The 26981-nt window shown below is 35.8% G+C and overlaps 1 protein-coding gene and 1 long non-coding RNA gene across 21 annotated transcripts; one reads left to right on the top strand and one right to left on the bottom strand.

Moving 5' to 3' along the window:
• Positions 1-13615: 13615 nt before the first annotated feature.
• On the bottom strand, positions 13616-19932 carry LOC135615347 (uncharacterized). Of its 13 annotated transcripts, none has more exons than XR_010487982.1 (5): positions 19746-19932; positions 19601-19666; positions 15742-18848; positions 15405-15586; positions 13616-14071 (listed from the first exon to the last, which is right to left on the bottom strand). It is a non-coding gene; the product is annotated as an uncharacterized LOC135615347 (long non-coding RNA). The 13 variants fall into 13 exon arrangements; XR_010487983.1 differs by having other exon boundaries at positions 15891-18848; XR_010487976.1 differs by having other exon boundaries at positions 15405-15890; positions 15982-18848.
• A 748-nt stretch (positions 19933-20680) lies between these two features.
• LOC103988967 (heat stress transcription factor A-2c-like) lies at positions 20681-25340 on the top strand. 8 transcript variants are annotated; one of them, XM_065113692.1, is made up of 6 exons: positions 20681-20816; positions 21310-21624; positions 23377-24331; positions 24441-24500; positions 24591-24781; positions 24934-25340. In XM_065113692.1, exons 2-3 carry the CDS (start codon positions 21325-21327, stop codon positions 24157-24159), a joined length of 1083 nt encoding a protein of 360 aa, XP_064969764.1. In that variant the 5' UTR covers positions 20681-20816; positions 21310-21324; the 3' UTR covers positions 24160-24331; positions 24441-24500; positions 24591-24781; positions 24934-25340. The 8 variants fall into 8 exon arrangements, with proteins under 8 accessions (XP_064969764.1, XP_064969763.1, XP_064969762.1 ...); XM_065113691.1 differs by having other exon boundaries at positions 23377-24500; positions 24934-25078; positions 25166-25340; XM_065113694.1 differs by adding an exon at positions 20943-21016 and having other exon boundaries at positions 20762-20816; positions 23377-24500.
• The last annotated feature ends 1641 nt before the right edge of the window (positions 25341-26981 follow it).

The following is a 26981-nucleotide window of genomic DNA, read 5'->3' as shown; positions in this document are numbered from 1 at the left end:
CTATGGCAAAGAGAAAAGACAAATTGCCGAGTGTTTTTTTCCAAGTGATGGAAGTGCAATCATAATTGTTGAAATTTTGATAGACTTAGGCGAGATTGTGACAGCAAATCTAAAAATGAAAGCTCGCTTTACTATTTCAGTTAATCAAATAAAATATATAAATCTCTTTTCTACTTTGTCTTCTAAATCAAAATTGTCTTTTCTACACGGTTTCCATTTACGATCAATCATAGATGCAAAGAGGCAACGCGTGACGCATTGTGCATCCCGTGTTAGCTCAAGTTTGTCTCTTTGTGATCGCCTTGTCGTCTCTGCTAATTATCTCACTCGATCTAAAAGATGTCTCATGTTCAATTTTTCTCGAGGCAATTCATTAGATATCCTTCTTATGGATGGGAAGATGTTTTCTAATGATACAATTCATTCGCCTTTTATATAGTTATGCTGTATCTACAAACAAAATTAATATAGAACATGTGTCGTACGTCAAATATGGAGATATAACAATTGCTAAATATGAATCTTTAGAAAGTTGCAGTGAATTATATATTTGGTAAATAATTTTTTGGGTGAATTATTCAAAAGAAAATTTATTTCTTTAAGCTTTTTTCTAGGAAGTGCCTTCGTTTTTTGAATTCTCTAATGACATTATTTTTCTGCATAATAATATTTTTCCCTCCTTTTCACTCTTGATCGGTCTACTTATAATATTTTTATATTACGTTATGGTATTTTCAATAATATCAAGAAAATATTATAAGGTGATAAGATACTATAATTTTTTTAACATACTGTAAAAATATTATAAACACAATGTTTTTATAAAATTTGTTCAAGAATATTATATTATAATATTTTGTTTAGTATTACTAAAAAATATAAAATAGTGTAATAACACAATAGCTGATTTGATTAATCCTATATATAAATCAGACCCTATGAAAAGAGAGAAAAATCAAGCGAAAAAATATTTCAGGTATCCGACAAAAAATGAGGCTGATAAAAAAATTCTGAAAATAAGGATCGCTTTCGTAAAAAATTAATAAATATAATTTTTTTCCTAAAAATTACCTTAATTTCTTCTTACATTTGTTCCTATATTTCAGCCATGCAGATGTGAGAGAAGGGACTACGTAAACAGCTTCCAAACAACGCTGCACACACCGGGACGTATTATGATACGTACAGATTAGTCGCCAATACATGCATAAATAGAGCATCATTTTCATTTTTCTTTTACGTCGTGGAGATGAAATTATATTTATATACATCATTTAGCAAGAAATTTATTTGTGTTCTTCATTTAGCAAAGAAATTTATTTGTGTTCTTCTTCTTGTATGTTGACGACGAAGGACTTCGAGTCGCGTGGGGGTGCGTTGACTTGACGCGGGTGCAATGATTGATGCCCAATAAAAGAGAGTAGGAAAGAGCGTGGGTCCCACCATCACGGGTGTGGCGTTGACAACACCTGTGACCAGCTTTGGACGCTGGCTTTTGTCTCCATCTGCAGCCGTGAATTTATTCCCTCTCCCTCATCACCACCGTCCACAACTCCTACACGGCTTCTCTTTTGGTCCATTTCCTTCTGCAAAGAATATATATAAAGATACAGAGAGATGTGACACATTATTTACGTATTATATATGGTGTATCTATATTGTGGTTGTGAGTTGATTTGTTGACCCCACCATCTCATCGTTGACTGCTCAAGAGACCAGCACTCTGTCAAGATTATGGCTCATATTATATATATATATATATATATATATATTTTTTTTTTTTCTCGAGCCCACCATTTGTTGTGGCCAATGAAAATGTTATAATTTATTAAATATAATAAAATTTTAACAATAATGTTCACAATTAATTTAATTAGATAATTATCTGAAAAATTTTAAGATATACATCGAAAGAAACCTAAATGAATAATTGATTAAAGAGTATTCTAAATTACCGAGTCAATAAAATTTATCGTTGATAATTAAATTTAGATTTGGAGCACATTATCTATAATAAAGCAAAAGTGTAATAGATTTATAGGATTTTATGCCAATAAAAAAAACCGAGAGTAGGTGCATATGTTATCCAATTTTTTTATCAGGTACTGGTATAGTTTACAAGTTTCATGGTTCTAAAACTCCAATATGATCTGTGCGCTTGAATATGTGTTCTCAAGTTTTTCATGAGCATTATGATATTAAAAAATTCTTATCAATTAAAATAAAAAGATCGACCCTAAACAAATCATTGATTAAATAAAGGTTTATCGTCTTTACAAATGGATATCTATGAACAATTTTTAAAATGATAGAAGGCACATATAAATTAGAATAATCAAAGATATTTCTATAGTTTACTTTAAAAACAAAGATAATAATGTTACTGGTGAAATTGTTGATGTCATAATAATCTATATGATATGTACGTATGATCATAGTTCAGTTTGAGTCGAAATAAAATCAGATCGACGGCTCATAAGTTTAGAATCGATTCGGAACTTGGTCCGAGAGGTTCAATTATTTTCAAGTGCATAGAATCATATTCGAAATTGGACTCGATACGAACCGATGAAATTATAAAAAGATATATTAAATCTAAAATTATAATTTGATCGAAAATTTTATGTTATTATGTGTAGGAAAATAATGCACTTTCCAAAGTGGAACTTTGATCAAAATTTTGAAATAAAGTTATGAACTTTTGCTACTTTAAATAAATTTTAATTAAATTTTTTTATTGAAAAATATATATATAAAAGGATTCAGAATCGTTGAAATTGAAACAGAAACTGCTAGTTTTAGAACAGTCTCAGAACCATCTGAATCTAATTCAATTCTAATCCCCAAAAAATAAAATCGAAAATGAAATCATCAGTTTCAAAATCGGTCATCGCTAATGATATGGATACATGGATGATATAAAGACACATCTGCACACAATTTGGTACCCCATAAATGCAAATCGATCCAACTCCTTAAGATTCAAGAACAGAATATTTGATGTTTTCATCGACAATGATGGAAAAAAAAGAAAGAAACAATTTCCGATTGGTAAGAGGTGAGCTTCAGTAAAAAATTAATATCATGTGGTCGAACATTTTAAATCTTGATATCGAAAACAAGATATGACACCGTTTTTGGATATGGTTGCTCGAGCTAGAAAGCCTGTTTCAGTCGGCATGGGTGCTTTTCTTAGGTTTGATTGAACTTATATCCATTGTGTTTTAGGCTTTGTTTCCAACATAGCAAAAACAGTGCTATTTAGATATGGATTCTTCAAAACAGTTCAAGAAGTAGCTCAAATGTCTTCTTTACTTGTATTGATCTAAGAAACTTCATTGAATCTGATCTTTCGAAAGATATATATGGTTGTGGAGAAACGTAGGGATTGAGAAATCCCTCACTTTAAGATATTTGGTGTTTGCTAGTACATATTTGGATGTAGACAAGAGAAGTGTGGAACTCTCACTCTAGAGGCTCTTAAAATGCTGACTTGTGTGATACTCCCACAGTTGGAAGCCAAAGTTACTTGTAAGATCTACCACTTCCTTTCTCCTACTACATTTTCTCCATGCCAAACAAGTGCTAAGATGAATTGAATTCTAATGCTAAACCTAACTTGATGGCCACATTAAGGCCATTGTGCAACTTATAGATTGTCTTCTAGTTCCAAACCTAACAAGGTAGTCAAAGCCCTATGCTTTTGTGCAAGCCATATTTTGTTGTGGGGTGCCAACCCTAACAAGATTGCTAATGGCTCTTCTTTCTTTCTCGTTCTAAATAACTTCGTCTTGTATGTTGGATTCATTCTCCTCATAATGATAAAGGAAAAAAAATAATTCTCATCTTAGACCTAATTTAGGTGGGCAACAATATAAATCTTGCATTAGGTCAACAAATAAGATAGTTTATGTGATCAAGCGTGTGCATGCACATGGGTCATTGGAAGTATTAATGCTCTAATTCCATTATACTATGATGATTTTGATTGGAAGTGTTAGTAATATCGTATCTAGAACCCTAGGGTTACAATTCGGGTTCCATTGCTTATCATAGTTAACTTTGTTTAGGTTTAGTTTAGTCCAACCACCACTAAAATCCTTAGTATTAGGTGAATCGCAAAGACATCCATCTATAAGAAATTGCAACTCACTTCTAACTATATAATGGATGAATTGGGTCCATATCGTTTAGGGAGATTTCTTTAGGTATAGTTTGTTACCAATGATTAAGGATCATATAAATCCTTAATGACAGCACATTATTGGAAGCATTAAGTTCTTTTCTTTTTTTGTGATAAGGGAGTTTGATATGACTTGACTATATGTTACCTCTAACTTAGATGCTAATCAACTTGTCATGTAGGATAAATAGTCCACGTGCTCAATAGATGATGCCAAACATAATGCTTGACGATTCAAGTAACTCATCACATCCAAGTGATATTCGATAATCTTGTAAAATCGCTCCCATAAATGAACCACACTTAATCGCAATGGTTGCTAAAGCCATATATAAAAAGGCCTTGATGATCTTCGGACTTTATGGCTCTTTCAAATCCTAAATCATACTTCTTCAAAGTAACTAACTTAAACATCAGATAGGATTTTATTATGCACACCCCAATGCAGTTTTTTTGAAGATCCTTCATCGAACTCATTCATCTCCCGACATCAAATTTATGATAGACTTAGGCTCAAACCAATATTGGCTTCAAATCCTTGACATATCAAACAATCAAAAAAATTTTTAACAATCCTCTAATTGTTATGGTTACAAATATTTTTTTTATACTATATGATAAATTAATTATCATTATATATATACATATACATATATATACATACATATACATATATATACATATATACATATATATACATATATACATATATATACATATATACATATATATACATATATACATATATATACATATATATATGTATATATACATATATATATGTATATATGTATGTATATATGTGTGTATGTATATATGTATGTATGTATGTATGTATATATGTATATATGAATAAGTCAGAATTTGATTGTCTGAATTGGAGAGGTGAATTAGATCCAACAGAGGCTTGTTCTGGAGCTATCTTAGGTTTTGCAATATCATATTGACCTGCAAAATCGAGTCGGGGGTATTTCCAATTGATGCCCCTTCGACAAACAAGTCATTCCCGAGGTTAGAAAATTCAAATCTAGTCAGGTAGAATTAGCTAGTGAGCTCGAAGAAGTTAATGTATATAATGCATACCTTAATATCCTTTTATAAGTAGTCTGAGAATGGTTATGTTTGAGATCAAAAGGTGTGAGAGGGGATCTTATAACATTTTAGGCAAGAGTGTAGCGTGATGTTTGCCGCTACAAAAGTCCATGTCATCTTACCATGCTTATCATGGGGTCAGATAGTTAGACATTTGACCACATGCGATTTGTTGAGGCCACATGTCCTTGGATCCGATCATCACTTATCGATCGGATATGACTGATAGGTGGCTAAGACAATTGACGTATTAGTCACATTTAAGCTTATGTGTCTACCATGTTAGCTTTTCCTTATCACTAACCCTGTGCCCCACGCCACACCCCCCACTCCAGAATTGTTGGATCATAGAGTCATCAATCCATGAGAGCTATGATCTTCACCTTTCGTTCGAGTGGTGTGCTACTGGTTTTAAGGACATCTAGTTGGAGAGTGGTGTGAAGTGGATTTTGGGAGATGCATGTTTGAGCTACTAGGATGCATGTTACTAGACTGTGCAGTTGGCCTATAGGTCATGCATCGTCGAAATGAATACTTGGCTTGTGGGTTGTGCATTATCGAAATACATATTTGGTCTGTGGGTTATATGTTACCGAAGTGTACATTTGGCCTATGGACTGTGCATTATCGAAGTGCACATATGACCCATGGGTTATGTCGTGGAAGTACACATTTGGCCTAAGAGCTATATGTCATTTTTCGATTGGTCAAATTGTAGACAATGTGGTCATGCATTTGGCCAAATGCATGGGCTATGTGATCAAACAGTCGACTAGATTGCTTGAGTGATGACATTTGAACAATTGATCATTGGGTTGGGAGTTCTAGTCCTTGATCACTCGACTAATTGGCTCAAGGCTTGAGGTAGGTGTTTGAACCCTTGGCAGGTCCATCAACTTCTCACCTCATGGGATTATGACACCTAAACTTGCATGCGTTGATTTGCTTGCCTACACCATTGGAGATTCAAAGGATCACAATAATTTTGATCAATTATCCCTAGCCAATGGTGCAGTACTATGTGTCCTATTAGTCGAAGTGTTAGCCAAATAGGTAGTCAGGCGAAAAGTCAAGATCGGAGTGCTCCGGGGATTAATGGCTCTATAATCCAATAACCCAAGAGCGAGGGATAGTGAATAGGAAAGACTGACATAGTAGACATGTAATCTCAAACATGACTGATAGGTCAACCATCCTAGTCACTTGTTAGTCACATTTGACCGACAAGTGGAAGTCGAATCTAGGGACACGTGGAACGATTGACCATTCAACCCCGTGATAAGTGTGATCAAATAACGTGGGCTTCTATCTATAGTGGTGAGTATCGTACTACACTCTTGTCCAAAATGTCACACAATCCTCTTTCACACTTGATAATCTTGGACATAAGTATTTCTAAACCACCTATAAAAGGACATCAGAGTTACACATTTTACGTACTAACTTCTTCAAGCTCACTAGCTAGTTCAATCAGTCCAACTAGATTTGAATTTTTTGACATCATAAACTGACTTAATTGTCAAAGGGGCATTAATCGAGAATGCCCTTGACTCAGTTTCACAAGTTGACACATCATTGTAGAAATTAAGTAGTTATGGAATAAGCTTTAGTTAGATTCTATTCACCTCTCCAAGGACAATTAGATTTTGACATATATATATATATATATATATATATATATATATATATATATATATATATATATATATATATATAGTATTGAGAAGCCTTAGAACTTAAATATGCTATTGTGTCAAACAAACAAACAAACAAAAACTACTGTGACTGATACTTGCAATTTTGTTATCTTATATATAGATATATGTTATGGAGAATGCTTTAACAAAAGTGCCAATTATTGAAGTTCTGTAGATGCTTTAACATCATTTTTATTAGGTTGTCATCACATAATTTCTACAATAATTCCAAATCAACATTAGAGATTATGTTTTTGTCTTGGCATATTAAAACTGAAATCAATGAATCTGATAAACAACTCTCCATGCATATTGTGGGACTTCAAGGGTTTGACTAATAAAACAATTTTATAGAAAGCTTGGTCATGGAATAACAAGTAATAATAAGTAGTGAAGATGGGATTTAGATCCTGATCTTGCTATTAAAACAATTCTATAGATTTTTACTAACTATATCTTTCAAATCCTCAATCATTGTTAAGTAGATTTGATACAACCCCATCATATCAATATCTTAAATATAAAAAATATGTTGGATGAGTTCATGATTGTCAACTCTTAGTAAGTAGATACCATCACCAGATTAGTATTTTAAGTATGAGAATATATCAGATGAGTTTACTTAGGTGCATAATAAGTGATAACAAGTAAGGATCTTATTTTCGATGTCATCAGCGAGTGAGTGAAAATAAGTAAGCAATTATAATCAAAAGTTTGAACCATCATATTAGTGTTTGCCAATTAGAATCATGTAAGAGAATACCTAATCCAAGGTATTTAAGAGTATCAAGGTACTAGGGTGATTCTTATCATTGTATAGGTGAATGAACTATCTGACCATTAAAAATGTTCTTCTGGTTCAATTGTTGAGCATATGTTAATTAAGGTATTAGATTAGACAAAAGGGTTCATCATTCAAATGCACAAAGTACATGTTAGAGTTGGTAACTTAGGCTTCTCAACTAATTTGTGTTAGGAGGAAAAGACCTCAGATGCTAGAAGAAAAACCTAAAGATCAACAATCAAGTATAAATCAGGGTAGTCCAGACATAAGTTTTAGCATGAGTTCTCTTAAGTTAACTTGAACACAAGATAAAAATGTCATCATCTCTATATATGCAAAAAAGAAACTTTATGAGCATTTAAATTACTTTCTTTGATCCGTAAAATTTAAGGATACATGAGATATTTATATAATAATTATATCATAATTTTTAAATTTCTTTCCTTAATGTAGGAATCTTTTCATACTTGAAATTTTAATTTTCCATGAGCCAAAAAAAAACAAAAATCCACCCCCAAAAATTTGCAACATTTTGCTAAAGAACTCTAAAAAAACTTAACTAAATCAACTTAACAAGAAATAGACAGTATGTCATCTTGTGATAAAACTAAAGAAAGCAAAGTCTTAATTAGAAGACTGAAATTTTTGGGCTGCATGAGTATTAAGATTAAGTTTAAAAATTATTATGGTAATGAGAAAGAAGAACAGCAGATGATGAGAAGCAAACTTTTTTCTTCACCATAAGCACTATCTACCCTCACTAAAAACAGTAATATAAACATCATAAAAAATTCACACACTTTATGAGACCCAACTTGATTCATAAGCTAAAATCAGTTCCATGAGACCCAATTATCATTTGAAAGTCAGCTCATAGTAAAGCAATCTCATTTACTAATTAATAAGGTGTGGTGCAATCAAAAAGTCTTGTATTGCATTCTGGTAGGTTACCCCACTATGTTGCAGATCCATTCATGGTGGGTAAGAAAGATAAAAGAGATGAAAGCCTGTTATATATAAAAGCTAGCTCTCTGACTAGTTGAGGCAATCATATATATATAATACATATAAGGGAGGAAAACAAGAGTTTAAAGGATTACTGCGTGCAATCCTGTTCTTCATCTTCATGCATGCAGAATCTAAGAAAAGTTTGCAGGAAGAGGTAATCATATAGGAAAAACAAGAGGACTTTGAAGGTTGCACCACATGATGGCTATCCATTTCCATGCAGGCAAAGTCAGAAAAGTTTCTGGAGGAACATGAGAACTTTTCAGGCATACCAAACCTTTTTCTTTTACTCTTTTGTTTAACACATCTCGACATTTTGCATCTTGCCATGCTTCTTCTCACTTTGTACAGTAACTCCCCGTGTACAATTTTACTTGTGGAACTCTCTTTATCGTATATACAGTGTGCTGCTAACGTGGATTTGATGTACCCATGGCCACTTGGTTGGATTACGTAGGGACCGCGGGAAACTCAGACAAACTTCTCTTGCAAGATCAGAATTAAGTCAATGAAGTGGAGTAGGTGTTCAACCACTTCAAGAACACGAGGCACAACTATGCCACAATCCCACGTGGGTGTGCTAAATCTCTGTTTGGTGCTGTGTTCTTCTCTGTCTTAGTGGTGGTGGTGGTGGTGGGGAGAGGATCATTGTTCTCCATGTTGGTGGCTAGGTTTGACTTTAGAAAGCTTGAGGAGCTGAGACAGAGAGCATGATTTTGATGATAAAGGCACGTTCTTCTCAACATTACTGGTGATGACACATGATATGCGGATAAAAAGATGGATGCCACACTGAAAAGCAAAGTGGAGAAAAAACCATTCATCCACCCCGATAAGGATTCAGCTTGAACTTTCACAAACATAGATTTCATCTGGTAAAGAGTTAATAACTTTCACAAAACAAAGACATGAGATTTAATTACGCAATTTAAGACATGTTTCGATCATTTTTTTGTACATGATATTAATTCTCTCAGAAAAGAAGTTTACAGTATAGAAGTTAGCGACAAGAGTTCCTCAATGTAGATTCTTCCACTAAATTATGGAGAGGACAAGCTCCGTTATCAGCATTAGTATTTGCAGGGGACGAACTGTCTTCCATGTCTCGGATGGAGTCGATGGTTTTTCCAATGATTTGGAAGCCTTACAGATTATGTGATAACGCAGAACACAAAAGCTTATGCATGACATTTACATGCACAGTTCAAACCATTGTTCACAGTACACAGCATTGCAGGATCGTCAGCTTTACTCATCCAATGCAAAAGATTCCTTAAAAGTAATTCAATTAAGAGAATGAATAGTTGAATCACTTGTGGACTGACTTGGAATTCTAGTTCTATAAATATGTATACATTCAGATTCTATGAATGAGTAATTTATTCTCATTTTTCTGCAGATAATTAACCTCATTGGTGCAAAAGTCTAAAGGCTTTGTGACGATATCATAATTGTTGGTTTTTCTATACAACTTGGGAGAGAAGGGGAAGAGAATAGTAGAAGAGACTATACGATTATTTCCAATCTATACTATTTTAGATTGATATAAAAACACTTATATTTATATTAGTAAAAAGATAAAATATAAATATTTTAAAACAATGAAAGAATTTTACCATATCCCAATAAATCTTTCACCCTCATCTATTTATTTATATTTAAATTTAAATATTTATATTTTATTTTTTCTAATCCTAACTATTTGAATTAATCTTATCAAAAGTTAAACCAATGTGGTGACCGAGTGAGGCACATGCGTGCTATATCAAGTGTACTGCAGGTGCAACATGAGATCCAAAGTAAGTCAAAGCCTGGGAGGATCAATCATTGTGGCACAAATCTGAAGACCCTTTCGCTATGCATGATTGATCTCCCTAGTGCCGTGGTTGGACCCATCTGAAAAGATGATGATGATGATGATACAGTATAGTATAATTCATCCATCGGATCTGTGACCACATGCAGCGAATGGATCCTCCCTTCCGTCCTTAGTCAATAGTTAATGTATTAGGAACTTAGTGATGAAAATAATAGAAGATAAGAATAATTATTAAAGAAACTTTATTGAAGAAGCTTTATAGCTTTAGTTTAAATATTAAGCTTTATTGAAGAAGCTTTATAGCTTTAGTTTAAATATATTAATATATCTCTCTCCTATTTCTTGGATCGATGTAAAGAATGATTTACAAGTGAGAGACTTCATAAGTAGAGCAAGAGCAAATCGTTATTGTTACTGCGATTGCTGTTGCTGTAAGGGCACAAGCATGGAAGATGAGGATTAGCCGCGGAGTCTTTTAGGAATTTGGCTACAGCGACGTTTGTCGTTGGCCGAAGGCAAGGGCGAAGCTTTGCTTTTCTCAGCGACGTTGGTCGCTGGCCGAAGGCAAGAGCGAAGCTTCGCTTTTCTCACTGCTCTGATACCATGATGAAAATAATAAAAGATAAGGACAATTATTGAAAAAGTTTTACTGAATAAGCTTTATAACTTTAGCTTAGATACATTAACAATTAACATGTCCCTCTCCTATTTATAGAGAAAAGATTTTTCTCAACAGAATAGAAAATTTTCCTCAATAGAATAGAGAGATTTCCTCTTAGAAAAATTTTATCTGTAATGTGAGGATTCGTGCAAAGATGAATGGAGGCTTGCTTAAAGGAGGAAATCATAATGATCCAATCATATTTCTTCCCTCAACTTCATAAAGTTTCTTCGAAGTGTTCGTCCGATGACGTTCGATGCGAGTCAGCATATGGCTCGTTTATTCTCTCTTCCTAATTTTGTTTGAGATTACTATTCCATGATCCATGATAGAGAAGGAAGTGTTGTTCGAGTTCTGATGGTCCAAGCAACTTTTGGAGCTCTAATGGCTTTCGTGTCCCACCAGCACAGAAAATAGCACCCACTAAGGTCTGCATATTCCCATGCACTTATACTGGAGGGGAGATCAACAACTGTCTTCTGATGAAGATTCCAAGGGCTGCTGAAAATTTGGCAAAGCTTTAGGTGATAGAGAAGAAAGAGGGGGGAACATTGAAAAGCTTCACCATGCTTTATGGCCTGCTTTTTATGACTTGCTAAGGGACTTGTAAACAGAGCAAGAGCACACACAGGAGAGGAGAGTGAGACATGAGATGCCAAATAATTCTCCCAGAAGAGGATGTCTCTGTCGTGAATTGTGTCTCCCATAGGAAAAGTTTCAGCTGTTGTTTCTTATTGGATACGACTTCTTTACTCGGGTTCCATCTTATATGGATGTGCCTCTTCTTCTCTCTCTCTCTCTCAGCCAAGTTAATTAAAATAAATGTTTCCAGGACCAAAGGAAAAAAGATTCACATGGAATTCCAATCAGCTTTTAGAATGCAAGTCCTCTTTTGGACTAAAAGATGAACATTGCAGGCTTGGAACAACTCACTTTGCTTGTTTTTTCAAAAGTGGGGTGGAATTGAGGAAGACAACTGTACAAGAGCAACAGGATTCAACTTCTTTGATCCATAAATCATTGACATGAATAACAAATGGGGAAATATAATTTTTTTTCTTTCTGGAGATGATGGAAACAATAGTCAAATTGTCACATTCCTTAGGCTTCTAAGGCCAGTCTAGCTGGAAGTGGAGTAGGCAAAGAAGAACAAGAACAAAAAGGCATTCTAGTCTCACAAGTTGCTTGTGTGTGCAGCGTAGAGATTGGATTTGAACAAATCTTGTGCACCTCTGAATACTTGAATTTTCCATTAAATGCTGTTGGATTAAACCAGAGAATATCATGGGCTTATAGAGACTCTTCTTTGTGATGATGGTAGCCCAAAGGGCCAATTGGAGCTCAAAGTTAAACTAGAGGTGCTCTATTATCTTTAGCTCTATTCATATTACTTAACACAAAACGTTGAACTTAGATTATGTTTTTTTATTTTGTATTTGTTGTTTAAGATTGCTTCTCCATAATATGAATGTAACAAGTTTTTTCTTTTATTTATAGCGGAAGATATTATTAGGAACGTAAATATTCCGACAAACTCTCGAACTTCCAACGAAATCTCATTCTTGACTTCAAAACTTCATTTTATTTTATGCCTTGATCTCTATCGTAGTTAATCTTGTACATTTAAAACCTACTTCGATCTAGACAATTATTATAAGGCTTAAATCAAATGTTGTCCGATATGTCATTAGTTCATCGACGCTTTATCCGATTCTTTGGCGCATCGTCCTCTCTTGCGGCCTATTGTCAAATCGGCCAGTTGACCTCCGTAACTCCGATATCCTTGACGTAATTTTCGCTCTTCTTGGTCCGATGCCCGAAGCCTTTTGTCGATATGTCGACCGATCCTTTGGCTCGACGTCCAATCTTCTGACATGTTTCATTCCTGCCCAACATGATTTCTCCTGTCATAATTATCTCTTCTTGATCGAAGAAATAAACATTATCAATTGGTTTCATTATCAAAATTTGAAATTCAACAATTCATAAGAATGCAAATATTATATTATCTTTGAAGAGACATTTGAAGATGCAGACTGCTTGCCATGTAGTGGAACGAGTAATATTAGAAAAAAAAATATCTTTGAATTTAATATTTAAATACTTAAAAGAAGTGCTTAAAATCTTGTTCTCCATGTGAAGGTGAAAATGTCAACTACCTTAACCGATAAAAAGAAATTGATTATTCCGGGATCAAATCCTGTCTTCACCAACTTATCTTTTGCAAAACATACTATAATATAATTAGTTCATCAACTACGGTGGAAGTGTTGCATCCCACTGTTGACTTGGATGATTAAGCCCTTGCAGTACCAACCTTCCCCGCATACAAAGCAAGAAAAAAACCAAAAAACAGCGTAACCTCTAAGCATTCACAATAAATTCTCTTCCTTTTAATTAAATCAATCGCCCAAGTCGTAAAAGCATACACAGAAGGTGAATCTTGTTATGAAATGAAGTCACATACACCTGTGTAAGTCTTTGTGCTTGAATATGAGGCACAAACATATATGGGTCTTTTAATTCAACTAACTGCTAATGACTCCTGACATTCATGTAGAAATCCTGGAACACCAGGCAGAGATGCATCCATCATTGCAAACTCCTAATGCGGTCGGAAAGCTCATGATCTTTCTAGCAGCTGTTGGCTCTCTTTCTGTGAAGAAAAGAATTGAGTCACCAGAAGGGGAAGAACATGTGCACTGTCTCCTCTATGGTGAAATAATTGAGCACTATGTCTTCCACTTTCTTCTGGTCTTGCTTCACTAGCATATGTCTGCATTTGCACCTGGTATGCTTCTTCCTGTTGTTCCCACAATTCTGAATTCTGAGAGGCAGACACAAACAGAATCTGTTTTCAGCACCATCTACATTGGGTGTCAAAATCAGAGTTCTAAAAAAATTCCTGATGAGATATCACTTGCTTATAGCTTGATAAGTTTTTTGATCTATCAGCCATCGAACTTTTCAAAAAAAAAAAAAATTCAAACACATACTGATTTTATGTCTTTCCATATATACGGCACCAAAGATATCTTTTTTTCTTCCTCCAAAGATACATGACTTTCTTGGTTCAATAAATAATTTTTTTTCACTTTTGCAGAATGGATGTTAAACATAAAGCCTCAAATAGAAGCATTTGAATATAATATGAGAAAACTAGAATTGATAGTCCTAATGCAGAGTGAAACAGGTGTAGTAACAAAAAAATGAAAAAACTTGCTTTGTTTGATATAGCATGAACTTATGCATCCCACAATGAGACATTATATTGTGAAAGGAGAGCCAAGAGATAACTTTATGCCCTTGTTGAGACAAAATTTTCCAATTTTCTCCTTTTGAAATGATTTGAAGCATTTGGTCTAAGGTCTTTTCTTCTCCTTTATTCATTATGCAAACAAACTACAGTGCAGTTTACAGTAGAGTGGCCCCATGCAAGAATGTCATTATGGAAAGTTCCAAGACAAAATGCCATAAAAAAGACATTCACTGAACTCACCAGCGCATGTTAATATTTCTTTAGCAAGAAGTAAAAATGTATACTGTCTAGTCCAAAGAAATTATTCAAAAAGAAATTGATTGCAAACAATAAGCAAGGAATGACAAATACAAGTTGGTCAATGAAGTATGTGTGTATGTGTGTTGGGGGGGGGTTTGGTGGGGGGGGTTTGGTGGGGGGTGTGTGGTGCGCGCACAGGCATGTTGATACTTATGGTGCTAAATTTTTATAACAATGACTCTATATAGAAAGCATTAAAGTAAAACCAAATCCTGTGCATGAAATAGCATTTGTGTGTTTATCAGGTTGTCCACCAAGGGGGAATATTAGTGATTGTTATACAGATGTGACTTATGCCAAAGCCGTGTCCAACCAAGTCCAAATCCAAAATAGAACTATCGTTCTCAATTCTCCACATCTCAGGATCTCAGTGGCTTTGGGACTTGTGGCTTCAATTATGATTGTCCCTTTAACTGTTTTAGCAACAGCCAATGAAGTGTCATTTGATGGAACTCTGGGAACCAGTACATACACCAGGATGGAATGATGGAGGAAAAGAAGAAACATTCATGGTAGGAGTAAAAAGCTTAGAATGTGGCCTTCTCTTTTTCTAAGTTGTTTTGTGGACACTGGACAGCAAGGGTCTTGGTGGAGGTCTTACCTGAGGTAGTGACCACAAAGAGTGCAGCCTGTCACAGTAGTTTGGAGGTGCAGAATCAATGGGCCCTTCGGAAGATTTGATGGTCCAGACAATACATATGGTTGATTCAGCAAGCTGCAGCTGAAGATGCTGATCCTTTTCTGATGTGAAGAGTGGAGCACTCACTTGTCTTCACTTTCCCACTGTAGAAGGGATACAAAAGGTTCTCATTAGATGAGCAAGATCAATAAATAATTAAAAAAAATCAATAAAACAAAGACAAAATAAAAGTCAATTCAGATACAGCCAGGTATCAGAAAAGAAAACCCATCAAAAAACAAGCTTCCAAAGGCAGAACCAGCAGCAAGAACCAAAGCAGGATCAGTCGCCTTCATTAGCCACCAGAAGAGAATCCAACTACAGAACAACTAATCTTTTGCCAAAAGTTTTTCATTCTTATCTGCAGCAGCATCTATCCAAGATGAATAATATGATTTAATCATTTACCTGAGAAACAGACACCTGATGAGTGGACTTTCTGCAACTTCATATATGTAATCCAACTTAAGTAGCAGTAACCTTATCAAGCATCCATTACCTCCTTAATTCTCTTCTAATGCAACTTTGAACCATTTGATGACTGATGCAGGATTCAACTGAACATAAAATCTTTCAAGAAACTTGTATAATTGATTGGCTGCATCTTGTAAGCAAATGATTCACAATAGCATTCATTCCATAGAAGCAGCACATGAGATCTCATGCCTTACCCCTCTTAACCAAACCATCCTTCATTCATTCTATACATTAATAGCCAATCATAAAAAATCCTCTGCACAACATTTCTAAACATGACCACAACAGAAGAACTTTAAACCACCAAAATTAAGAATGTAATAACAAAATTTAAGCATAAAGTAAATGCTTTCCCACCTCCATAATTTTTTGTCCTCCACTTGAGGGTCTATAATTAAATGTATATCATCCAACTGGCATTTAAGTTTGCAGAGCTTCTTGTTGAGCCAAAATCAAAGGCCTCCTGATTCTAATGATCCATCTGTGACCACACTGTTTATCCACCACATTGGAATTTTAGTTTCTTGCAATGAGAAGAGAATAGGAAAACAATATTATGCCTAAGAAAGTATTCCTTCCTTCTCTTATACCAGTTTTGAGTCCAAACTTGAAGACAACTCCCACTATCAAGGAAGCAAAATTAATTGTTCAGCTATAAGGAAATAATTCTAAAATTTCAAAGTAAGATAATTTTTTCTTGTTTTCTTCTTTTATGGAGAAATATATAGAGCTGAGTATGAAAGGCAGACCATGTCATGTTGAGTTTGACGATAGTATTAGAGATAGCCCCCGAAGTGAATGTTTGGTGAGGCCCAAGTATCTAAGCAAGCGATTGTAACATAACCACCACATGCTCTCACATTGCAGCAAATTTGGTAAGAATTAAATGAAACAATACTATGGGCAAAAGAAGTCAGAGGCTTTTGGTCTATTTCAATATCTAGATAGGGTTAGATATCTATATTTGTATCATAATTTTGCCATCTGGAACGTTCTTACAGATATGGTGCACTTGCTTTCTTTATCTGGATATCCAATGCATTACATCTGAAAGTCAAGTTTACATATAATAATATATAGAAATGAAATTAGTTGCTCAATCGTTCTATCTCGGCACATTTACTTTTTCTCTTTTTATCTTCCGTTTTACATATAGCTGCATAAGTTAGCACCCATGAAAGACCCATAACTCAGTTTGAATACAGTAATAAAAAGTGGATATGAATAAGTTTTCTCCAATCAATCCATATCTGATCCATCTTCAACCCTGAAGGAAACAAATAAATATAGCATGATTATGATGCAGCAAACATTGACAACGATGCCCTAAGAAACAATCCTGCCTATTAGATGAGAACTGAGTACTATGGGCTGATCCTTTTAATCATGGAGCAAACAGGCTTTAAGCCCAAAAGTTAATATACCAACAGAGGAAACCTTACTATGGGTGCATGCAGCTGGATTTGGTTTGATTTAAAGGCAAAATTCCAAATCAAAGAAAACTTATTTTATTCCCAGAATATGAAAACAAACTGAACTAAACAACATTTTTAGAGAAGTTTACAAATTAAAATAATAGGAAAGACATAACTGAGCTGAAGCTGTTCAAATCAGTTGATCTCTTTCAGGTCCGTATCCAGTTGTACCAAGGTACGATTTGGTTGAGGCAGCTAAACTGCATTTGGAGGTTTAATATGTGGAAATGAGTTACAAAGAATTAGAATACCCAATCAACGTACTTTTAACCCATAAACCCAAGCGAAAATAGCCCATTTAAAGTTGTGAATTAATATAAAGTCTCATTCATCCCATTTATTGTCCCCGATAACCCATTTTCTCACCAGGTGCTAAACATTAGAAAAAGAGTCTAGCGTTTCTAAGGCTAGACTCATCCACCTTCTAGGAGAGCCAATAGGTTTTGACACTTACATAAACCAAATAGCGTTCTTCAATCCATTTGTGTTCTCCACAACTCAAATGTGCTTGTTCGCACACAGAAGATCAATGTCCCTTGCTGTGGGAGAAGTAACTACTTCAGCAAAAGCCAGTGCAGTGGCTACCAACCACCGTCATCAGACATGTTGGGATTCAGCATTGGATTTCTTAATTTGGCACCATCTTAGAGGTGTCAAGCACCTTAATATCACTACAAGAATATGTGGACAAAGAAGATGATGATGCTTGGAAGCCTAATTGGAAAATGAGGACAATATTTGTGTATGATTTCTCGAACCATGTGCCCTAAATAGTGCAGGTTGTTTGTGAGATTGTGGTCATGGCAAGTCCAAAGCTGAAGAAATGCTTCCTGAAATTACAAGATAGTTTACAAGTTTTAAGATTGTGAACAAGTTAAGGCTCCTTTAGGCTTCTTCTAGTCACATGCTTTCATAAGAAAAAAAGACTTTTCATTTGTTCCAAACAAAAAAAAAAATCGTTGCACATAATAATGGACAGAATTAGTCACTGTAGAAGACCAACCAAAACATCATAACATGATTATAAGTTTGAAAGAACTTTGAAAAGTTTCAAGCATGTCTTATTATACAAAAAATAAACTATAAACAACATCAGTATCAGGCCTTTGTCATGTGTTTCAATTAAGTTTCATAAACCAATGCCATATCATGCAGCAATTGCTAGAACAGGGTCTAAGAGCAAATGATTAGTGTTTGCATCATAGCTTAATGATTTGGGGTGAAGCAACCTGTTCTATTGTAGTGATTTTGATCAATAAAAACTTTGGAAGCACAAAATTTTTGCTTCAAAGATCTGAAGAACATAGAGATCAATTTTCTAACAATGAAAATATTAAAACATTAGGAAACGGCATGACCTGCATGAGGCTCCTGAAAGTAAGGGTCCACAAGAGGCGATCTATGCAATCTCATCCTAGAAAATCACCATCGAGAATTTGTATCTCAATTTCTCAATTTTTATTATCAACTAGAAGAAGAATGAGACTGAGAAAGGCTTAAACTCTCTTTATGCACAAAAAGAAATCTCTTCATTGACAATTAAGAATTTAGAAGAATATGATTTAGAGCATCATCTTACATGCAGGAGTATAGATTCTAATTGTTAGCAGTTCTAATACCATTGTCGAAGCATAAAAATTGCATTTCATACCTACAAGAATATAAGAAGATAAGCTACTAGCACAAATGTAAAGTCATACAATAAAACCATTATTTAAATGCAAGGAAAAATTCATAGAAAATGGTTTTCCACTGAGAAACCCTTTCAGATGTTTGGTTAGAAATAAAACCCAAACAAAAATCTAAAAAACTCTTATCAACATTTCTGGGAGAATTATCTTTTTTTTATTTTTAGATATATTTTAATTCCAGAAAACGAAAAGAAAACGCTTTCTTATCCACATTTCTGCGACATTTGACATTCCGAGGATCCAAGAAAACCCTTTCTTGACAACCCAAAAGAACCCAACATTTCTTGAAAAAGATGAATCTTCACACAACTGCAACGCGTTTCACCGAGCTCCGAGTTCGAAGTGCATCTCAGAACATCCCGTAATGACTAACAGCAGAAAACGACTCTTTCCAACCGAACGGTTATTTGACATGTCAAGAAAACTCTTTCCTGAGAACACCCAGAATAATCTTAAAAGCGATGAGTTGCTCCACCTCATTCTCAGAGCACCCAGAAGAATCTTAAAAGCGATGAGTTGCTCCACCTCATCTCAAAGCATTCTGAGAAGATCAACAATCGACTCTTCAAGAGATGCTTTCGGAAAATACGAAACGCAAGGAATCAGAGTAGCTAGCTCACCGTTGCTCCGGGGCCCCATTGGAACGGCCGCGATCGGCGGGCAGCACGGCATCATCCGCGTCCAGGCGCAGCTCCCCTCCGCCACCGAAACAACAACCCTCTAACGTTCGAACGTTAGGGTTTCGGCCACCAAAGAGATGATCGCGTGTCCGCGAGGTAAGTGAGAGGGCCACGTGTCGCGATGCGAGAAAACGATAGGCGAACTGGAAGTTTACGTATGTTCAACGGCTTTATGAAATCTTCTTTAAGCATGCGGATCGAATTTTCGGATCGGGTTTTACCAGGTAACACATAAATCTAACTTTTCTACTCGTTATATGTATTTTGAAACGGGTACGGGTACAAAAATAAATATCCATTAGTAGAGAAGATTTATAAGACACTAAAAATTGAAGAAGAGGGCCTACATAAAAAATAAAATAAAGGTGCACACAGCCTTCTCCACCGTTGGTTTTCTATTCGCAAATCTTAAAGTACAAAATTCACCATTGGTTTCATACCTTGATGTTGATCTAAATCTAATGGTTTGATGCATGCTCAAGCTTGATTGAGAGGGCGGTCTTCTTAAGTATTCCATTTTGTGATCACGGTCTGGTGTCACTGGAACCCACCAATCCGACCAATGAGAAGGCTTTGTTTCCTGGACGATGTTTGTGTAAGGACAGCTGGAGCTGAACTCAGGAAATGACGACCCCAATCTCGAATCTCGACGGAGCTCGGCGGGCGTTTTGTCCGCGTTTGAATAGACACGTAGGTGCGCCAACGAGAGGCGGTGGAGACCCCCACAACTCCGAGGCCTACCTGGGCGACCAATCACCGCAGCGGGCGGCGCGAGGCAAAGACGACGGCTCCCACGAGATCTTTCCTCCGTGCTACGTGGCTCTAGAAGCTTCCCTGCGAAGACGATATCCCGGGCTCCACGCCGTTAGTCTAGAAACTTCCATTCACCCCCTTATTTTATTTTCAGTCCCCTCTTATAACCCCTTCCTTTCGGCTTCCACCGACGTCGACGACGAAGAAAATATCTCTCACCGCTCGCCGAACCACCGAGCTGTAACGCAGCGCGTTTTAGTAAGTGTTGAGCTCACACTGTCCCGCCGCCATCTTATCCTTTCCTCTTCCTCTGCCAGTCAGTAAGATTGCGTGTTACCGTGTTTGATCCGCTGTTCCCTGAACATAGTGAACATATATTTGCAGGCGAGTCCATATCTTGCTCTCGTCCCTTTTCTTGATCCCGCGCCTCCTTTTCCTATTTTCGTTCTATTGCGACGGTTAGTTTGCCTAATTGCTTTAACACCCGAAAAGAATCAACTGTTGGCTCTTGAATTTTGTTTCGTAGCCACTCCTATGCATTGGTAAATTTTCATTTGTTTTTGTCGATTACTTTGCATTTCTTGAATCAAAGTCTCATCTTGCTCTGCTCGATTTGTCCATATCTTGCTATCTTTGATCCGCTCAAGAAGTTTTATCTTTGTTGATCTTTAATTTTAGTTCACATGTTTTTTTTTTAGATTGTTGTATTTGGTGGATGCCTTACCAAAGCTCTCGCTCTAATTTGAAGTAGGTCTTGGTTTCAATCATGGATCCACTTCTCGATATACTGAACGAGGAGTACCTGGAAGCGAGTTCCTTTTACACACAAGTTCCTCCAATGGAGCCTCCTCGGCCCATGAAGGGACTGCACGAAGTTGGGCCGCCGCCTTTCCTTTCGAAGACCTTCGACATGGTGGACGACCCGTTAACCGATCAGGTGGTCTCATGGAGCCTCACGAGTAATAGCTTCGTGGTCTGGGATCCCCACGCCTTTGCTATGACTCTGCTGCCACGATACTTCAAGCACAGCAATTTCTCCAGCTTCGTGAGGCAGCTCAACACATATGTAAGTGTTTGACGTAATGCCTGTATGGATTTTCATATGATTCTGTTTAGTTCTTTGCATGTGGAAAGAGGACGAAGTTGGAATTTATTTTTTTCCTTTATCTTCCTTAGGATTTAGGTGCAAATGACTTCTTTTTGCATCTCAGTATTTCTTGTGTGCACAAGGTATATTTATATTCAAAGCGGATTATAATTTGTCATAAAACTTAAGAATTTGGAAGATTGCAACGATTTTGGAGTTTGTTTTGTGGCTTTCGTTGATTTTGATTTGTTCATCATTAGACTGGACAATGGGTTGGAATTTGACTCTTTGATTTACAGTTTTTTCCCTATATTATCTAAAGTTGTTGCATTAACATTCTTTTCAATTGTTGAAATATATACATCAAGCATGTTCTAGTTGATCTTATTGACAGCCTTTGGCACCAGGTTGCCAGGGACTTAGATCATTGAGATTAAATGCATCAAGAAGTTTTGTGTTGATTTGTTTTGATTTTTTTTTTTTCGTTCTGGATGAGAGCATAGAGAAGTTTTGAAAATCCAATCAGCCAACACTTTGATATAGTTTGATTGTATAAATAATTTGTAGATAACTGTCAATTTTGAATCATAAAATAGTCATTGTTGGCAGTAAAATTGGTCACTAAGTTGAGACACCAATTTATTAAAACCATATAGAAACAACAAATGATTCTTCTTGCCTATTAAGTTTCTCTTTGGCTTTAAAATTGGATTCCTGTCAGATGGAAGTAATTTAAAGTCTCATCTTACCTTCCTCATATGTTGGCTATTTAGATGAGGGAGTGATTCATACGGAGTAGGTCATTCTGTTTCATTCATATTGTCATGCTTCAGTAGGTTTAATATCCGGATTTTGAAGAGTTCTAGCATTTAAATACTAGCAATAAAGTTTTCACATAGGTTTCTGTAGTCACAGTACATCAACTCTCACATTATACTCGGTTACTTTTTTTTTCTGGCAACAATTAGCAAAAACTACACTGGTTATTATTCTCTATCTTTGCACCTTTATGATGCTATTATGGGTGTCTTTTTTATTTCTTTGTAATGGAATGTGCTTTCAGTGTTAAGTTGATAAAAACTGAAATATGTTGAGCCCAACTGAGTGATTTTTGCATCATCTTTTATTCTGACATGCACTAAATTCTCGGAACCATTTAGAACTGGAGCAGATGCTAAAATGGCAGATCACTTCTTCTTGCAAATCAACTCACTGATGCAGAAGAACTAAGTGCCTTATATCCTTCTTTGTTATCAATGATCATTGAAATGGTTAGAATTCCTTATACAATAAATTTTAATTTAATATAAGATAGAACAGATTTACCGATAACTATTATCTGTTATATTAATAGTAGAAGGCCAGGGAGAAGAAACAATCTAAAGAAACAGAAAGATTATGTATGTTGAAATTTCTCTTGCTGTAAAAGTTCTTTTAGAGGTAAAATTGTTAGCATACACATATTCGTTGTCCTGCCATTGTATTCTTTCATCTTTTTTATGTTTATTAACCTGCACCAAATTTTTGTTTTTAGAGGATGGATTGGAAGACTATCATGCTTGAGGCTTCTCATCAACCATCATTTCACTACTGGAACTTCTGTAATATGATAGGCTTCAAGTCTCTCAAATTCAAAAGAATTTGCCAGATTGCTTCATTTGATAGTCTGTTTTTTCCTACTTGTTTTATCACTTGCTTTCAAGTCCAGCTACTAAGTCTTGGTTTCCTCAGGGTTTTAGGAAGGTGGACGCAGATAGATGGGAATTTGCAAATGAAGGATTTCTTAGAGGACAGAAGCATCTCCTCAAGACCGTCAAAAGAAGGAAACCACCTTCTTATCCTCCTCCAAGGCAGCAATCCACAGGGCCATTCCTTGAAGTTGGGCATTTCGGGCTAGATGGAGAGATTAACAGGTTAAAGCGGGACAAGAACATTCTGATGGCAGAGGTGGTAAAGTTAAGGCAGGAACAGCAGAACACTAGAGGTGAGCTTCAAGCCATGGAAGAAAGGTTACAATGCACGGAACAAAGACAGCAACAGATGATGAACTTCTTGGCACGTGCTCTACAAAGCCCTGACTTCTTTCAGCAACTGGTTCAGCATCAAGGGAAAAGAAAAGAGCTCGAGGAAGCCATTTCAAAGAAAAGGAGACGACCTATAGAAGCAGGGCCCTACCATGGTGAAGGGGAGACGAGCCAGAGTCAGGAGATTGAGCCTCCATTTGATGTTGAAACAGGACAAATAGAAGGGAATTATGACCCTGAAGTCTCGGAATTGGAAGATTTAGCGCTGAAAATACAGGGACTTGGAAGGAATAAGGAGGATGAGGGCAAACAAGAGGTGAAACAAGAAGGTGGAGAAACAGAATTGAATGATGAGTTCTGGGAGGAATTGTTGAACGAACAGATTGAAGAGGAGAAGGGCAGATCAGAGAGTAGGAAAGGAGGCGATGCTAATGATATTGGTTTATTGGCTGACAGACTAGGCTATCTAAGTTCCACTAGTCCCAAGTAGAAGAAACATATATGCATCTCTACTTTTTTCTCTTATCTTGGTTCTCTTATACCAATTTTAGCATTTAAAGGTCACATTTGACTGGACAAGTTTGTATTCAGGAAGGTCTAGACAAGGGTGTTGCTTTACCCCCAAGACATATTCTTCTGTCTATCCTTCTCTCACGATGCCGGTCTGTATATGAATGATCATTTGGTTATCTATTTTCTGAGTTACTTGTATATTAATTATTTGGTTATCTATTTTCCGAGTTACTCAAAATTTTCCATTGTTTTGAGCAGATCAGCAGGGTAAAGGAACATGCATCATTGACTCAGGAAGACATAGTTAGTCATCCAAAGGTGGTTTGTTATTTCTTAGGCATCATTTGCTGCATTAGGCTATCCACTAACTAACTAATATTGCTCGAACTGCTTTCATTGTTCTGACAGGTTCTTGAAGTATCTGGTTCTGACTAGAGATTAGTCGTGGCTCAAATAAACACAATTGCCTCAACATTTCTTCCTGTGTTTTCTGCAACCATGTAGGCAATCTTTCTTAGTTGAAGTCTACAGAGTGGATCAACCGTTTCTTGTGTCAGCAAGGCGACATGCATCTGCTGGTCTTTGACAACAGAAGGAAGGTTTGTTCTTTGTAACACATGGCTATTGCCGATTAGATTGTTCAACATTATAGTCATTTTCATATCTTGTCTTTCTGCTTATTCCAAATTGTTTGATAGTAATGAATTTGTTGGCTGGTTTCTACTGGCTTTCTGAACAATGAAACTTGCAGGAGAGTCTCTGCAGGTGAGCATTGGTAGGTTGTATCTGTTTTCTCTCCATGTGTGAGATCTGCCTCCCAGATAATGCCATGGCATGTGAGAAGAATTCACTGATCACTCCAACTATTGGATTTGTTGTACTAGAAAATGATGGTTGTGAGTAGCCTTGTGCAATGTTTTATCCTGAGCAGTAAAACCAAGAACTTAAAGACACTTCCAACTCACAATTGGGCCTCTTTACAGGTTGAAGTACTAATTTTGACTGTTCTTGGCCAGCATATTCATAGGGACACTACTTACCCAAAATATCCAAATGCATATACCATGATGTATCAGTGTATTTGATTGTAAACTGAGAGAAACTAATGATGTATCGAAATCACATTCATGTAATAATATATTATCTATTAGGTGCTGACATAGCGTCTACATTAGCACATGGAAGGTTGAAATATAAACCAGTTAGCATTACATTAATGTCAAACTGTTGTGGCAAAATGTTAATGATCTAATGAACATATCCAACTACTCAATGGAAATGTTAATAATATTATTTCAATTTGTTTATATTCTAATACATCAATTAAGGGTTGTAACCTTGAAAATTTTTGTGATAATATAATAGGTTTTTGAGTGGTCAAGATTGATATTTGAATTTGTCAAACAATAAATACTTTACAAGGCACTCTACAAATGTTTTAGTAAATGATAAGAACTGGTATATGCCTTTGTTGATACAAGCTTATAAAATGTATTTGACTCCTGAATGCTACAGCTACTGAATGCTATCCTGCAGTGATCCTTCAGTCAATTTGTGTTTATTGGTTGATTCGCAACTAAATCCCACAACTTTTACTTTTAATTGGAGAATTGTGAAATAGTCATTTTAGCTGAGTTATTCCTCTTTGATTTAACTGGTCTGAATATATGTTGTCATGTGAGTTAACAAAAAAAGAGTTTTCTTTTTAGGAAGTTGAGCAAATAATTTGCAGTGTTAGAAATACATCCATAAACACTGATCATCATCTTTCATTGCCAAAATCTTCAAAATTTCTTCATAAAAGAAAATAAAAATCTCCAAATATTTCCTCCACTCAACACTCCATCTAAAGAAGCAATCAAGAACCTTTTGATCTCCAGCATGCAAAGAACACTAAGAATTGCATGCACCATGTGCCTCCTTGTTGTCATTGCAATGAGAAAATTCAACCCATGCAAGGGAATAATTCTTTTTATTCTGGAAATATCAGCGCATGCGCAAAGGTGATATGATCTCTCCAATGCATTTGACTATAAATTATGGTGATGATTCCTCAAAGGCTAAATGATTAAGGAAGAGTAGTATAAGAAGGTACTACTGAATTATTATTGAGTAATCAGCGATATGAGGAAGGTGAGGAGGACCACATTCTATCAAGAAAAATATGGACCACTTTCATCAGATACCTGATTGATTATAGGGTTCCTTGAGGTTATTTTTCGTTGTCAGCACTCCATACATGCAATAGCTGAAGTGGCATCAACATTAAAGTCACTGTTTAGTTTGCCAAATTATAATGCCCTCCATAATATCCAGTAGACCTGTGTTTCTTCCATCTAATTCATAAACCTATTTGATCATAAACTGTCCTCTATCAGTGGTACAAAGCTGATTACTTATGGAAGGTACTGAGGATGCTAATTTGTACAAGCTGCTATGTTTTGTACTGCCTTCCATGGGTAGGGATAACATGCATGCAAACAAAGAGAATAAATGTGGTCAGTCAGCTTCAGCATGTGGTTTCCTAATGCTGTGCTTTCTGCCATCCAACTTCTGCTCTGAGACAAGGAGACAGCTTGCTGACTCCAAGTTAAAGATTATGTTGCATTCGACAGGATAAAACACATGTTTCCTTGAGGTACTTAACATGGAAGCAATTGACAACAGTTCTCATCTCAAAGCCACTTATTACTTGGTAACTCCAAGGCCTCAAGTTTCAGACCTGAAAGGTTAAATGCTTTCTTTGTCACCTGTTCCAGACTTTATCTATATTAAAAACAGTGTCTAATATGAGTTTCA

The sequence above is a fragment of the Musa acuminata genome, chromosome BXJ2-6 (assembly GCF_036884655.1).
Source record: "Musa acuminata AAA Group cultivar baxijiao chromosome BXJ2-6, Cavendish_Baxijiao_AAA, whole genome shotgun sequence".
Lineage (NCBI taxonomy): Eukaryota > Viridiplantae > Streptophyta > Magnoliopsida > Zingiberales > Musaceae > Musa > Musa acuminata.
The sequence above is the reverse complement of the archived record's forward strand: the minus strand, read 5'-3'. Positions and strand labels throughout refer to the sequence as shown.